The sequence below is a fragment of the Simochromis diagramma genome, unplaced genomic scaffold (assembly GCF_900408965.1).
Source record: "Simochromis diagramma unplaced genomic scaffold, fSimDia1.1 OVJJ01000692.1, whole genome shotgun sequence".
NCBI classification, from domain to species: Eukaryota; Metazoa; Chordata; class Actinopteri; order Cichliformes; family Cichlidae; genus Simochromis; species Simochromis diagramma.
The window spans coordinates 1,118,268-1,130,845 of NW_024387485.1; the positions used below are offsets into that span (position 1 = coordinate 1,118,268).

A 12,578-nucleotide genomic window follows, 5' to 3' on the forward strand; every position below is an offset into this window, starting at 1 on the left:
GGAGGGGTCGTCTCGATGAGAACAGCTATAAATAAAACTTCAAACACCTCAAATTGTTAAAACCACCAACAAGCCCTGTTACACTGACATCATTTTGCAGCAATGGCTACAAACTACAGCCTTTATAATAATGATTAAAATGCTGTCTCATCATTTCAGATGTTACCACATAGCTTTTCTGCAGGAGTTGAAAGAACTGTGATAACATGATTAAAATGATGTCACTAACATGACTTAGAGATAACATGATTTATCTTGTTGAACTTCGTCTGGAAACATTTCAGGCCTCTTCAAAATATGTTTAAATTCATCATTATTGAATCGAAACAATGAATAGGATTGAAGCACTACTGAACGCCGAGCCATCAAAGGGTAAAATACCACGAGTGGGGTAAAGTGTTGTAGCTGTACCTACACCCAGTGAACTGTTTTATTAGAAATTTGTATTTGTAGAAATTCTGTATAGTCTGTGTGCATAATGTTTCTGGATATTGTGATGTACATATGTATAATATATAATGTATAATAATTTTCAGAAATCATAATACAAGTTGCATTATTAAATCACTGATGATATTTTCATTGATTGTTATTTTTAAATAATCTTGTGTGTGTAGGTTTGTTTGTGGATGTCACCTTGGACTCCCCTGGGGGATGAGGGCACACTCACATCTGTTCTGGTGTTACACCTTTGGCAGATGAATCAGCCTTTTGGCACCTGGCACACACATAAGAAAAGCAGCAACCTGGACTTTATTCTCCTTTAAGTCACAGTTACAATAATTCCTAGAGACCTGGATAAAGTTATTAAGACGGATGTCTGTAGCTTGGACAGCTTGGACATTTACTTGTTTCAGGAGTTATATTAAAGTTATTGATACAAATGAATGTTTGCTTTCATTTTGCATTATGTTGTGAATACCAGAAGGTTACTGGTTGTTGAGAAGAGATCAAATCACTACAGTCATACAAATTTCAACGTGCAGACGAGGTAGATTCAACCGAATTTGGTCACTAAAGAGCTTAAAAATATATGAAATGTTTCCTCCCCTGAAAACTGAAACGTCAAACTTACTTAGTTACGTAACACATAACACATGATGCTCCTAAGACCTGAACTCTTGTTTATTGTTTGCATGTTTAACTTCTGTAAGGTGTTTTGGCTTAATTGGATCTGATAAGTTTAAAAAACTGAGCATCATCTTTGAACAGAAAGTCTTTTTTTTTAGGACAGCATAAAGTTGCTGATGATGTTCTTTAATATGCAAAATTAAGTATAGTTGTTGCATGGAAGATGTAAAGCAGCTTTTTCTCCATGTCAGGATTGAGCTATATTTCAAAGGAAATTATCATGTGCATTACTCCACAGCTGCTGATGAGTAAAAACATCATTTCAACCGTGCAAAGTACACAGTGGAACGATACATGTCAGATGCAGACGTGGAAAAAGTACTTACATGCTTACTTAAGCAGAAGTACAGACATCTGTGTTGAAAAATACTCCAGTAAAAACTGAAGCGCTGAATCAATTTCTTTACTCGTGTAAAAGTGCAAAAGTAAAGGCTAAGAAAGGAAAAAGTAGTTCCTTGAAGGACGTTTCTACCATCGACTTTTATGCAAAAGTAACTGAACCTTGTGCTATATTAAAGATGATTATAAAATACTATTAGTACAACAACTGTTTTCTGTTACCTGCATTGTAGAGAGTAAAATGAGCACCGCACATTCAGCAGTGGTGGGAGCGTAGTATTGGTTGTAGTGGTTCAGCGTGGGGAAAAGAATCAGAGCTCTTCAGTAGATTTTCTTAGTGTACAGGCTGTGATCAGCTGACCTGCTGCTCTCTGTGTATTTAGACTGAATTCAACAAGATGTAAGCAGATGTTTCATGTTTGAAGTGGGTGTTGCACAGCTGTCTTGGCTGATTTCCATTTCCTACACTAACAGTATACTTTTGATTTTGTCTTTATACTAGACACTATACAAATGTTACAACAGTGGAATTTAGTAAATTAGTCTAAGTGTCATCAACTTAAATGCAAATTATTCTTCTATATTTGATGTAACCAAACGCTGACCATGAGCGTCACAGCCACCGTGCACCTGTCCAACACAGAGCCTCATCAAGAAAGGTTTATTTATTTATATAGCACATTTTAAAACAACAGGGTTGATCAAAGTGCTTAACAATCAGCAAAAAAACAGCGAGACATTAAAAGGCAACGGTATGCGGTATTTGACAGGGAGCCAGTGTAAATTAGAACTTGGCTGACGTGATCATACTTTCTAGAACCTGTTAGAAGGCGTGCAGCAGCATTTTGAACTAGCTGCAGACGGTAGAGAGAAGAGTGATTGAGGCCCCGGTATAAAGAGTTACAGTAGTCCAGTCTAGAGGTGATAAATGCATGAATACGTTTTTCAAGTACTTTCAATGGAAGATAGGGCTTCGCCTTTGATATCAAACGTAACTGGTAGAAGCTATTTTTTACCACTGAGGACACTTGTTTCTCTAATTTAAGAGAGCTATCCAAAAACACTCCGAGGTTTCTTACCATGTGAGAGAGAGCTGCTGTTGGCCTTCTACCGCTCCTCAGTGGAGAGCGTGCTCTCCTGCTGACTGCGTGTTTGATATATACTGAGAACAGGAAGGCTACGCAGAGGCTAATTAGCACCTCCCAAAAAATAATTGGTTGCCACTCCTGGAGGCCATTGCCAATCCTTGCATCTCAGGAGAACCAGGGCGCTCAAACGTGGCCACTTGCACCCCGCCCACCTGCTGTTTGACCCGCTGCCCTCTGCTCAGCACCTCATGTTAATCAGGTTCCACACTAGTGATGGGATTTCCGGCTCTTTTTAGAGAACCGGCTCTTTTGGCTCCGAACCGGCTCTTCAGGTTGTTTTGTTGCCTTAATTAATTTATTATTAACAATAATATAAAATTATGCACAAAAGGAATTACTAATGTAAAAAAGTGGTTTTATTTATATATGTTTATATATAAATATATGTGGTGGCCCATAAAGACAAAGCACGTACAAACTCCAAAGCACATTTCTAGCTTTAACTGAACTTCCAAAACAGAGCTACCTAGATCACTTAAATTACACAACTGAAAGCATATGTGTATTGTTTGTGTATTTATACACAAGCACTCATATATATTCAAATAATTTAAACAAATGTTTATTTACCTGTTACTACCACACACCAAATCCGGTCGTTGGTACTTGCTGGCTTGTGTAGCCTCTAGGTAACAAAAGCTCAACACTGCCCCCTAGCATCCTGGAGCACTTCTGTTGTCTTTTGTACGTGTTTTGTCTCAAGGGGCCACCGTAAATATACTTTTATTTATTCACTCCACATAAAATGTAATAAATAAGTCGTATAATACAAAAATCAACTATTCACATTTCAACTTTTAACTATTTAAAATTTCAGCTTTTTCCTTTTAAACAAATTTAAAGTGAAACAACACAAAACACTGCAAACCACAACACAATTAAATATAAATTAAAATATGAAAACAAAAAGAAGATGCACATTCTCTGTCATATGGGCCTGCATGAATAAACTTTCTGAATCCTTTATCATCTGCAAATGAAAATAGTTTTGGATGATTACTATACCTTTCTAATGTGACGTTGTTGTCCCTGGCTCTCTCTCTCTCTCCCTCCCGCTCTGTTCCTGTGCTACTGTGAGTGTAACTACCGCCCCTCCCCCCTCTGCTCAGAGCAAAGCACAAGGCTCGCGTGCAGAGTGAAGCGGGGAAAAAAGTGCGAGAGAGAGGGTGAGAGAAAGAAAAAAAAAAAACCTACGGCTCGCGATAAGGAGCCGGCTCGCGTCGTTCACGTCAAAGACCCGGCTCTAACAGCCATTTCGTTCGCGACCGACACATCACTAGTCCGCACCTCCAGACTTACAAACAGCTTCTTCCCCTGGGCCATTTGAACTGTTAGCATAAACTGAAGCCATGGTCTGAGTAACCTGACTCACTCAGGCCACTCACACACAGACACTGTGCAGACCAAGTCTTTTCTTTGCACTACTTCCAATCACTTTGCCACTATTTTGTACTCTAATGTGTAGCTTTCTCTTATTTTTGTATATATTTCTCCTGTTTGCTATTTATTTTAAGTATTTGTACTTTGTTACTTGAATTGAAAAGGAGGAGTAGAATCACCATTGTCAGAAAACAAATTCTGTATTCCTAACTCGTTTTTTTTGTTTACTTATTTCTCTTTTTAAACTGCAGTTGATGTTTTTTTAGCTTGAGGGTCCTGCACGGTACCTCTGCTGTCCCTGCTGTCTCTCTTCTGGACACAGATCTATGATGTCATTCCTGAGATCTGCTGAAGCCACTCGGACAGTTTAGTGGTCACTTTAGTTTGGGTAACACTGTAGCCTTCACCTTCCACATCTCGAGCTCTTCTTCTGTGGGTAGTTCTTAAGCTTCTCACATTCCCTCTTCCTGATGATGCTAAGTGCTGACAGACAGAAAGAGAGAGAGCAATTGTTATTTGATTCTTTTGGTCGTCTCTCTATTTGTCGATGACAATAAAAATAAAGAATACTTCAGTCTCATCTCCTAAAACTGGGGATCTGGAAAAATAAAGATTGATAACATCTTCAGTGTCTGTGAAGCAGAGGGGGGTTATTTGGATCAATCTTTTTTTGGACTGTGATGCTGTGCATCATAAGTTTGTATTAATTGTCACTGCTGCTCGAGAGATGGATAGAACAGGTTCCAGTGCATAAATGAAAACCTAAAACCTAAGTGAGAATTCACCTTCATCTTCCTCACATTACAGGCGATGCAGAGTAAAAATCCATCGGTAGTTGAAGTTTCCATGGCATCCAAACTGCAACAAACGGGATTAGCTCAGAATTATTGACTTTCGACGTGACCTTTCTCACCATCCCTCTGCCTCCCCAGGCCGTACATCTGCTTCGTTCCTTGCTTCTGGTTGTCTTCTGATAGCCCTGCTTTCCTTCACAGCTCTAAAATGTACCACACGTACAGCTACATGTAAATTCAGCTTATATAGATGTTGTCGTGGGGTTACTACACACCAGATGGAAATGAGTAAAAATAGAACTCGTGCATGTCTTAAAATAAGAGGCTGAACGTCTAATCAGAGAAATATTTGTAATGCCGACTTTACAGTACAGATTATGCTTCTGTATCAGTATCTGTGTGACTGATTTTTCAACTCTCAATAGCTTATTGTGGATCTAAAAAAAGTATTTATATGCATGTGTGTGTGCTCAGTGCATGCGTGGTTGAGCACTTTGTGGGCGATTTGTGCAGCAGATTCAAACCCCTCAGCACTCTCCATCTCTGTTCTTCTCTCTCTCTTCCTCTCTCTCTTTTTGTTTTTCCATCTCTCTCTCACCCTCACTCCCTCTTTCTCTTTGAGTGGAGCAATAGAGACACTGAAGCTCCATTCCTGATAGGTATTAGATGTTCTTTTTCTTATTTCCTCCTGTATATCCCTGTGCAAGAGCCGGCATGCTCAGTCATTGATCAGGTCTTGCTCTATGCTTTTGGAAAATTCTGCTGATGTTACTGGAAGCTTAACCATCATCTTCTTATTTTTCTTTTTTTTGAAAAAGCAAAAGTAGGAGACTTTAAGGGTTCCAGTCTTGTCTTAGGGATGTTGTCAGCTGCTTCATTTGAGTGATTTTTCTCTTTTCCTTCCACAGGATAACTGTGCCAGAGTGCTGCTAGTTCGTGGAGCTGACAAGGAAGTAAAGAACTACAACAGCCAGAGTCCTTTTCAGGTAGTGTAAAAAAAAATCTTCAGTAGTGTTTGTGTGTAAGTGATTATGGAAGATTGATTCCAGCTTTCAGCCTGGGGAAACCGTCTTCAGAAGCAGCACATTTTTTTCCATCCCATTTGTTACCATGGCAACGGTGCAACATGGTCAAGGTCAGCTGCAACCAGGGATGTAAATAGCTTTCTTGACAATATTCGATCATTTGTGATTAAACATTGTTAGGACAGAGCACAACCAAAACTCAGCATGCAGTGTAAAGTTTACCGTGTTTATTCATTTAGTTTCTTTTCTTTAAACTTGTAACTTCCACCAGGTCACCAGCAAACTCCTGGGTAGGCTTTACTATTAAACTGCATCTTAGCTGCACGTTAAAGGAAATCAGAAATTTTAAAATGTTACTCTTCGTGCATTTTGGCCCTCTTCTCTTATTAGATTGCTATTTTCTTTTCTTTTTATTCGTATATGTGAATATTACAGACAACCCTAACCCTAAACAGATCTCTGGCAACCTGGCGTATGTTACTAGGTTAACTGGAGATCTTTAAATGTAATATGAAAATCATCTAACTTTAACAAGCTCTGTCTGTGTTCCTCCAACTTATCCCTCAGTTCGTTCAATCAGTCACAAAGGTAAAACATTTAACCCCTTAATTTTCTCAAGACAGATGAAATGATTATCCTCCATAACATGGAGTGTATGTGCACAGCGGCTTGAGCTGGTATTCAAGCGCATGTGTATTTGTATGTTTCTGTTTGCAGTGTTTGAAGTGTATATGCCTTAGCAAGCAAATCCATAAAAAATCCCAAGAAGCAGTAAGAGTTGTCTAACTGGTATGTTTGACTCATAACCTACGCCCGAGTTATAAAATAGCCATATTCAGGCAGGCGTTTATGAAAGGCAGTCCCACAGGGTCCTCAGCTGTCCTCCAAAGCCACTCCAGTGGAGCGCTTTATTAGCGTGAGCACTTCAGAGGCAATGAGGCTGAGCCGAACGAAGTTTTTAGTCAGAGTTTGAGCTTTCAGCTAAGAAGCTTAGTTTGTAGCCTAGATTTTGGATTTAGCTGAGTTGCTGTTAATATGCAGTTTTTTCTCTATCTTTGTGATGCTTTTTTGTTTGTGTTGTTCATGTTGAAACAAACATGTAGAAAACCCTCACCCTGTGAGGAGATTTGGTACGGTGCAGGCAGGCAATAAATTGGCTGCATGACTTGAATAAATATGTTTTCGTGGACCAAGTATCCTAACTTTGAAGATGGCCTAGGGTTCCACTGAACGTGATGATTTTGATTTTTTTATGCCAGCAAAAACACCGAGTGAACCTGTGTGTCTGTCAAGAACGAGCGGTGTCACAAACATGTGGTCTAGACTGTTTTGTCCACATTTGTGCTGTCGTTGCTTCTTTGCTTAGCTTTTTGCTGCAGAGAAGAAAGAAGTCATAAAATAAACTTTGTTTTTTAGCGTTTCAAACAATAAAATGGCTCACTGCAGCCATGGTCTGACTTTTTTTGTTTTGTTTTTTTTCCTTTAATGGGTGGTTTTGTGTTTCTTCCTCTTTGTAGTGAATCCTGCTCGGGTTGTGCTTTGGTTCCCACAGTCCTTCTGTCTGCATAGCCAAAGAGTTATGCAAATGGTCACCAACATAAGACCATAAATCCTTAGAATTTCAGGCACAAGACAAACATGGAGTAATACGGAGTTTGAAGCATTACTAGATGTGAAAACTCTCTGACTTATGTAACTCTGTTATGACAAGGCAGGCTTTTTTTATTTGTTTGCTAAGAATATGTATTTAGCCCGCACTCACTATCTCGATCAGATTACCTCTTGTGCTTTTCCTTTTTAAAGAATCTTCGAAATAGCAACCCATAGAGTATTTCCACTTAAATGGAGTCTGTTTTTCACACAGGGCTGTTAATGCTCCGGCTGCATCTAATCACTAAGAGAACATCAACAGTAGTCAGTATGGTAATATACTGGAGGCAGACAATATAAGAATCGAGCACAAAAACTAAGGAAATGGCATTTAGTTGATTTTTTCTTTCTTTGAACACTTTGGAGATGGTACTGGATCTCTCTCCAAATAATAATGCTGCAACATGAAGTTGCTCTGTGGCACGGGCCCTATCCAGATCAGTCAAGCGTGGCGTGCTTGGAGCAGACACCAACTGACCGCTCTAGCAGGGTCTGTGCTCACAGGTTCTAATCAGGCACCTGAGTGAGTGCACCTGGGCACCAGAAGCTCCAAACAAGAGTCCGTAGCAGAATAAACTTTTTGGCATTGGCAAGTTTTCCATGGGCGCAAACCGCACACCTAACTCTGCTGCTCAACCAACAAATACGTTTTCCTCACAACGGTGGAAAGTAAACACACAATTTAGTAGGTAAAGGGTTTATTTTCAAAAAGGATTTACTTATCCTTTTTGTTAAATTTATCACATAATCACAGTGCAGTTTGACTGTTTGGAGATTTTTTTTCCTTTCCTTTTGTCTTTTGAGAAGATAAACCAATGGATCTATCAGCTACATTAAAACTGACCAGCCAGCTACTTACTTGGGGAAAATCTGTGTTTTTCTTTACAGAGCTGAGTGCAAAAAACTGGAAAAGCAAGCGGCCACATCTTAGTAGTTATTATATAAGTTTAATCCTTAATTCAATTCAAACCTGTGATTATAAAAAAAATTACCTCACTTACAGTTGTGATTAATTGTGTAGTAGGCTGTTTGTCTCTGCTGTGTGTTGGACATTTTAACATGGAGCTCTGTAGGGGTGACTCAGAGGTGAAGCAAGCCTCACGTGGCCGAGGCACTGCAGTTTTTGACACATGCCTTAGTTTTTCTTGAGGTCACTGGTTGCTGTTGGAGACTGACTACACCAATGCTTAGCCTTGGACAGTATTTTCTATCAGCATCATCCAATCAAATATTGCCTAACTCGGGTTACAGCTGGAATGTTTGGAAAATCTATGCCAAACACCGAAGTTGATCCTGAGAAATATATATGCGGGGGAAAAAACCTAAAACTAAATATTTGGGGTTTGCAGGACCGTGACATGAGCTGTTCTCAGCATTAGCCAATACATCAGACAAACCTCTTGTGTAGCTAATACACTAAGTCTCATTTGATTGTATTTGGCGACTTTGTTTAATAGCAGCATGATATCATGCTTCCTCAGCTGTCAGGTTTTGGTGTAATTCCTTCAGAGCTCAAGAGCTAGATTTTTTTCTGTAGCTTTCCAGCAGATATCAGGAAAACATACAGGCAGAAATCTGTTGTAAAAGCAGTTTCTCTTCTGACAGCAGGCTCAACAGTAAAACAACATGCAGCCACTAGACATGTTGGACTCTCACTTGTTGTCAAGTGGAAAAAATTCACTCTCTTGCTCTTACTATCTTTATCATTATTGCACTCTCCACCTACACATGAAGCCAAGAGCTAAATCAAACAAGTTTATGCTTGTTTTCTGGCCAGCAGACATCTGGGAAACTGAAGGAGAAATATTAGTACATCAGAGGCATAAAGCAACATCGCATTAACTATAGCACATGACCTCGGGAAACAAAAAGCAGGTCAAACTTATTACAAGCACAAAACTATATGATAAGAGTTCTAAAACGTACTTGGGCACCCAAAGTCTCACGTGTTTAAATGGGCATAAATCTGCAGCTGTAACGTCCTGATCACGTCCTGGCTGTAGCTCAGGAGGTAGAGCACCTGTTTAGACCCACTGGCTGCTTCTGGAGTGTCGGTGTCGCTGTCCCAGAAGTGTCCACATTGCAATTCCTCTAAGGGTCACGAGCCAAAAGTACATCGATACTCATCCATCCATTTTCTACTCATCCAGTTCAGGGTCGCGGGGGGCTGGAGCATATCCCACATGCTATATAGTGAGAGGTGTGGTGCTCCCTGAATAGGTTGCTAGTCACCGTAGACGTCCGTAGGAAAATGTCCACCTTTATAGCATTAAGGGCCATATTTACAACCTGGCATTTATGCCTAGTTCTTGGATAAACTATTTGGATGCTGTAATAAGGGGTACAGACAGCCCAAGAGTCCAGCAAAATTCTGGTATCTAATTAGTCTGTTACTTAGCACTAATTAGCAGGTGTGTGTTTGGCTCAGAGTCAGAGTTCATCCTTTCCTGCCTCTTTTATGAAGCTAACTTTGGCCTTCAATACAGTAAAGTCATTATCACAGACTGTGTAAAATATGGATGTAGACAGACAGCGTTGGGAAGGTTACTTTTAAAATGTATTCCACTACAGATTACAGATTACATGCCCCAAAATGTATTTTGTAACGTATTCTGTTACGTTACTCAATGAGAGTAACGTATTCTGAATACTTTGGATTACTTAATATATTGTCATGCCTTTTACAACATGAATGTACTATTGCTGTGTGATTTATTACTATTACTGAAGGTTACTCTCCATACCAACACCAACTAGATGTTTAGATCTTAATATGAATGAGTAACAGTAGGTGGACATTAGGTAAGGCTGCACTTTTTGCAGCGATCTCATATAGGAAACTATTCCTCGTGTATATAAAACAGGTCCGCGGCTCCGAACCGTAGTAAAGGGACCTCTGGCTGATACGTCGGGCTCGTAGCTGAAAACTAGCTTTACTTTGTTGTCTGTGTCAACTTTGCTAGCGAGAGACAGAGAGAGGCGTTGAAAGGCTGCTGCAACAGAGCTTATTGTTTCAGAGGAAAACACGAACACAGCGTACAGTTGAGTCTTACAACTGGGCTCATCAGGCTGCAGTGGTTATTATTATATTTACATGCTTCCAGCTCCCGTTTCTGCTCGGTGACTCGTACTTTTCCACTCTCCCTCCTCGCTCACAGACACATAACGGGTAAGGCAGTCCATTCTCCCTGCAGCACGGACTACACTGCCTATTGCCTTCATATTAAATCATTTTTTGAATAATAAATTTTCACCTGATTATGCTGCTGCAAGTAGAGGTGACTTGGGCCGTGAGATTGAGACACAGGCATTAGATCCTCTTATTGCGTGTTTGTTTGGGTTTCCAGCGTGGAATCACCAAAAACAGAGCGAGCATAGCCTAACATATGAAACAGGAAAAGACCACCGTGTAATCCATTTATTTCAACAAAGTAACTGTATTCTGAATACCACCTTTTTAAACGGTAACTGTAACAGAATACAGTTACTCATGTTTTGTATTTTAAATACGTAACACATGTATTCTGTTACTCCCCAACACTGTAGACAGCAAAGTCCTGTTGTGAAGAATCAAGCCGATGTCAAACCTATACGTGCATCTCACTAGACAGGCCTGTTTGTCAATTCAGCAAAGGGATGTGCTTGAAAACATCATCATTAGGTGCCAAATTAACAACTGGAAAGTGCAAGTGTTAATAAATACTGATTGCTATAGTTGAATGAGGCGTGCTTACGTTGTGCCTCCGCTGCTGCTGCATGTGCTCTTAATTTGAACACTGTGTGGGTGTTCTGTGGTCGTGCCATTTGATAATATCATTTGTCAGTTCTGTGTGTGTGTGTGTGTGTGTGTGTGTGTGTGTGTGTGTGTGTGTCAGCTGTCCTCTATCCCATGTTCTTCCTCTCATTCTTCTTCTTGAGTCCTCATACCATATTTCTGTCTCTTCAATCTGACCTGTGCCCAGCTGTAACCTTTTCACGCGCTCTGTAAAACCTCATTTCTTTTATCTTTTCATTTTCTTCACATTCGTTATCTTTCTTTTGCACGTTCTTTCTAGGCCAGTCTTTTAATCTAATTCCCCTCTTCACTCCTTATTATTTTCAGTCTATTTTGTATGCCCTTCCTCCTCACCTATTTCCTGTTCACCATGCCCCCACACATTCTCTTATGCACCCTTCGTCCCTTAGCACAGACTGTAAAGCACACATGGTTTTGTGACCTCTGCTGTAAATTATAGCTACCATTTACTCTAAGAATATAATGGGATTGCACATGCTCTGATGGAGGCCACTGTGACGAAACCTTTTTCACATTTGTTGACATGTCCTGAATGATTTGGTGAAACAAAGTTGTCGTCTTATTCCTGAAAGTTTGTGTTCGTGCTGCCTTTTTAAACTGGCATTACTGGAATTTGGTTTACGGCCAGATGAATGAATACATTGGGAAGATTCATGCTTTCATTTAGCAAGAGTCATAAACACCTTCTTGCTTTCCTTTGGGTGCAATTTGCCCGGTTTGATGGATAATCATGACGTGATGGTCACTGATATCAACAGTTATCTGTTTTCATAACAGTATTAACTAAAACTTGCAATTAGATGATAACATCCCAAGCGCTGTATGTTCCTCTGTGGGAATTAATAGCAAAATCATAACATTGTGTGTGTGTGTGTGTGTGTGTGTGTGTGTGTGTGTGTGTGATGTAATTTGTATTAGTTCTCAGTGGAAAAGCTCAATAAACTCAGTGTATGCTGCCCAGCACACCAAAAACACTCGGTTTGAGGGTGGGTGAGTAGAGTGGAAGCAGCTAACGAGCCTGATATTACCCTTAGAGTAGATCAAAAACAGTGCTAACGAGAGTGAAGATTAGACAGAAATGTAACTATAAATTAATGTTGCTGTTTATCTGCTGGATGATTGAAAGTAAATCTATCAAAACTTGAAATCACCTGCAGCTCTCAGGCTAAGTAAACCATTCTATCCTTCTAACCACCATGAGCTGTTTCATGTGTACCTTATGTTTGAATATGGATTTAATGTGTTAGTTAGCTGAACTAACAGCAACACTGAATAAAGCCAGTCTAGCTATTGTCCCTGTTTTATGTGAAGCTTA

At 39.8% G+C, this 12,578-nt stretch overlaps 1 protein-coding gene across 4 annotated transcripts in view; it reads left to right on the plus strand.

The window, feature by feature from the left end:
• shank2b (SH3 and multiple ankyrin repeat domains 2b) overlaps nt 1-12,578 on the plus strand; it is a 305,670-nt gene that overhangs the window by 145,567 nt on the left and 147,525 nt on the right. For all 4 annotated transcript variants that reach the window (XM_040016691.1, XM_040016692.1, XM_040016693.1 and 1 more), the window contains exon 9: nt 5,701-5,778. In XM_040016691.1, the coding sequence (XP_039872625.1) occupies nt 5,701-5,778 (78 nt within the window). The remainder of the gene's footprint in view (nt 1-5,700; nt 5,779-12,578) is intronic.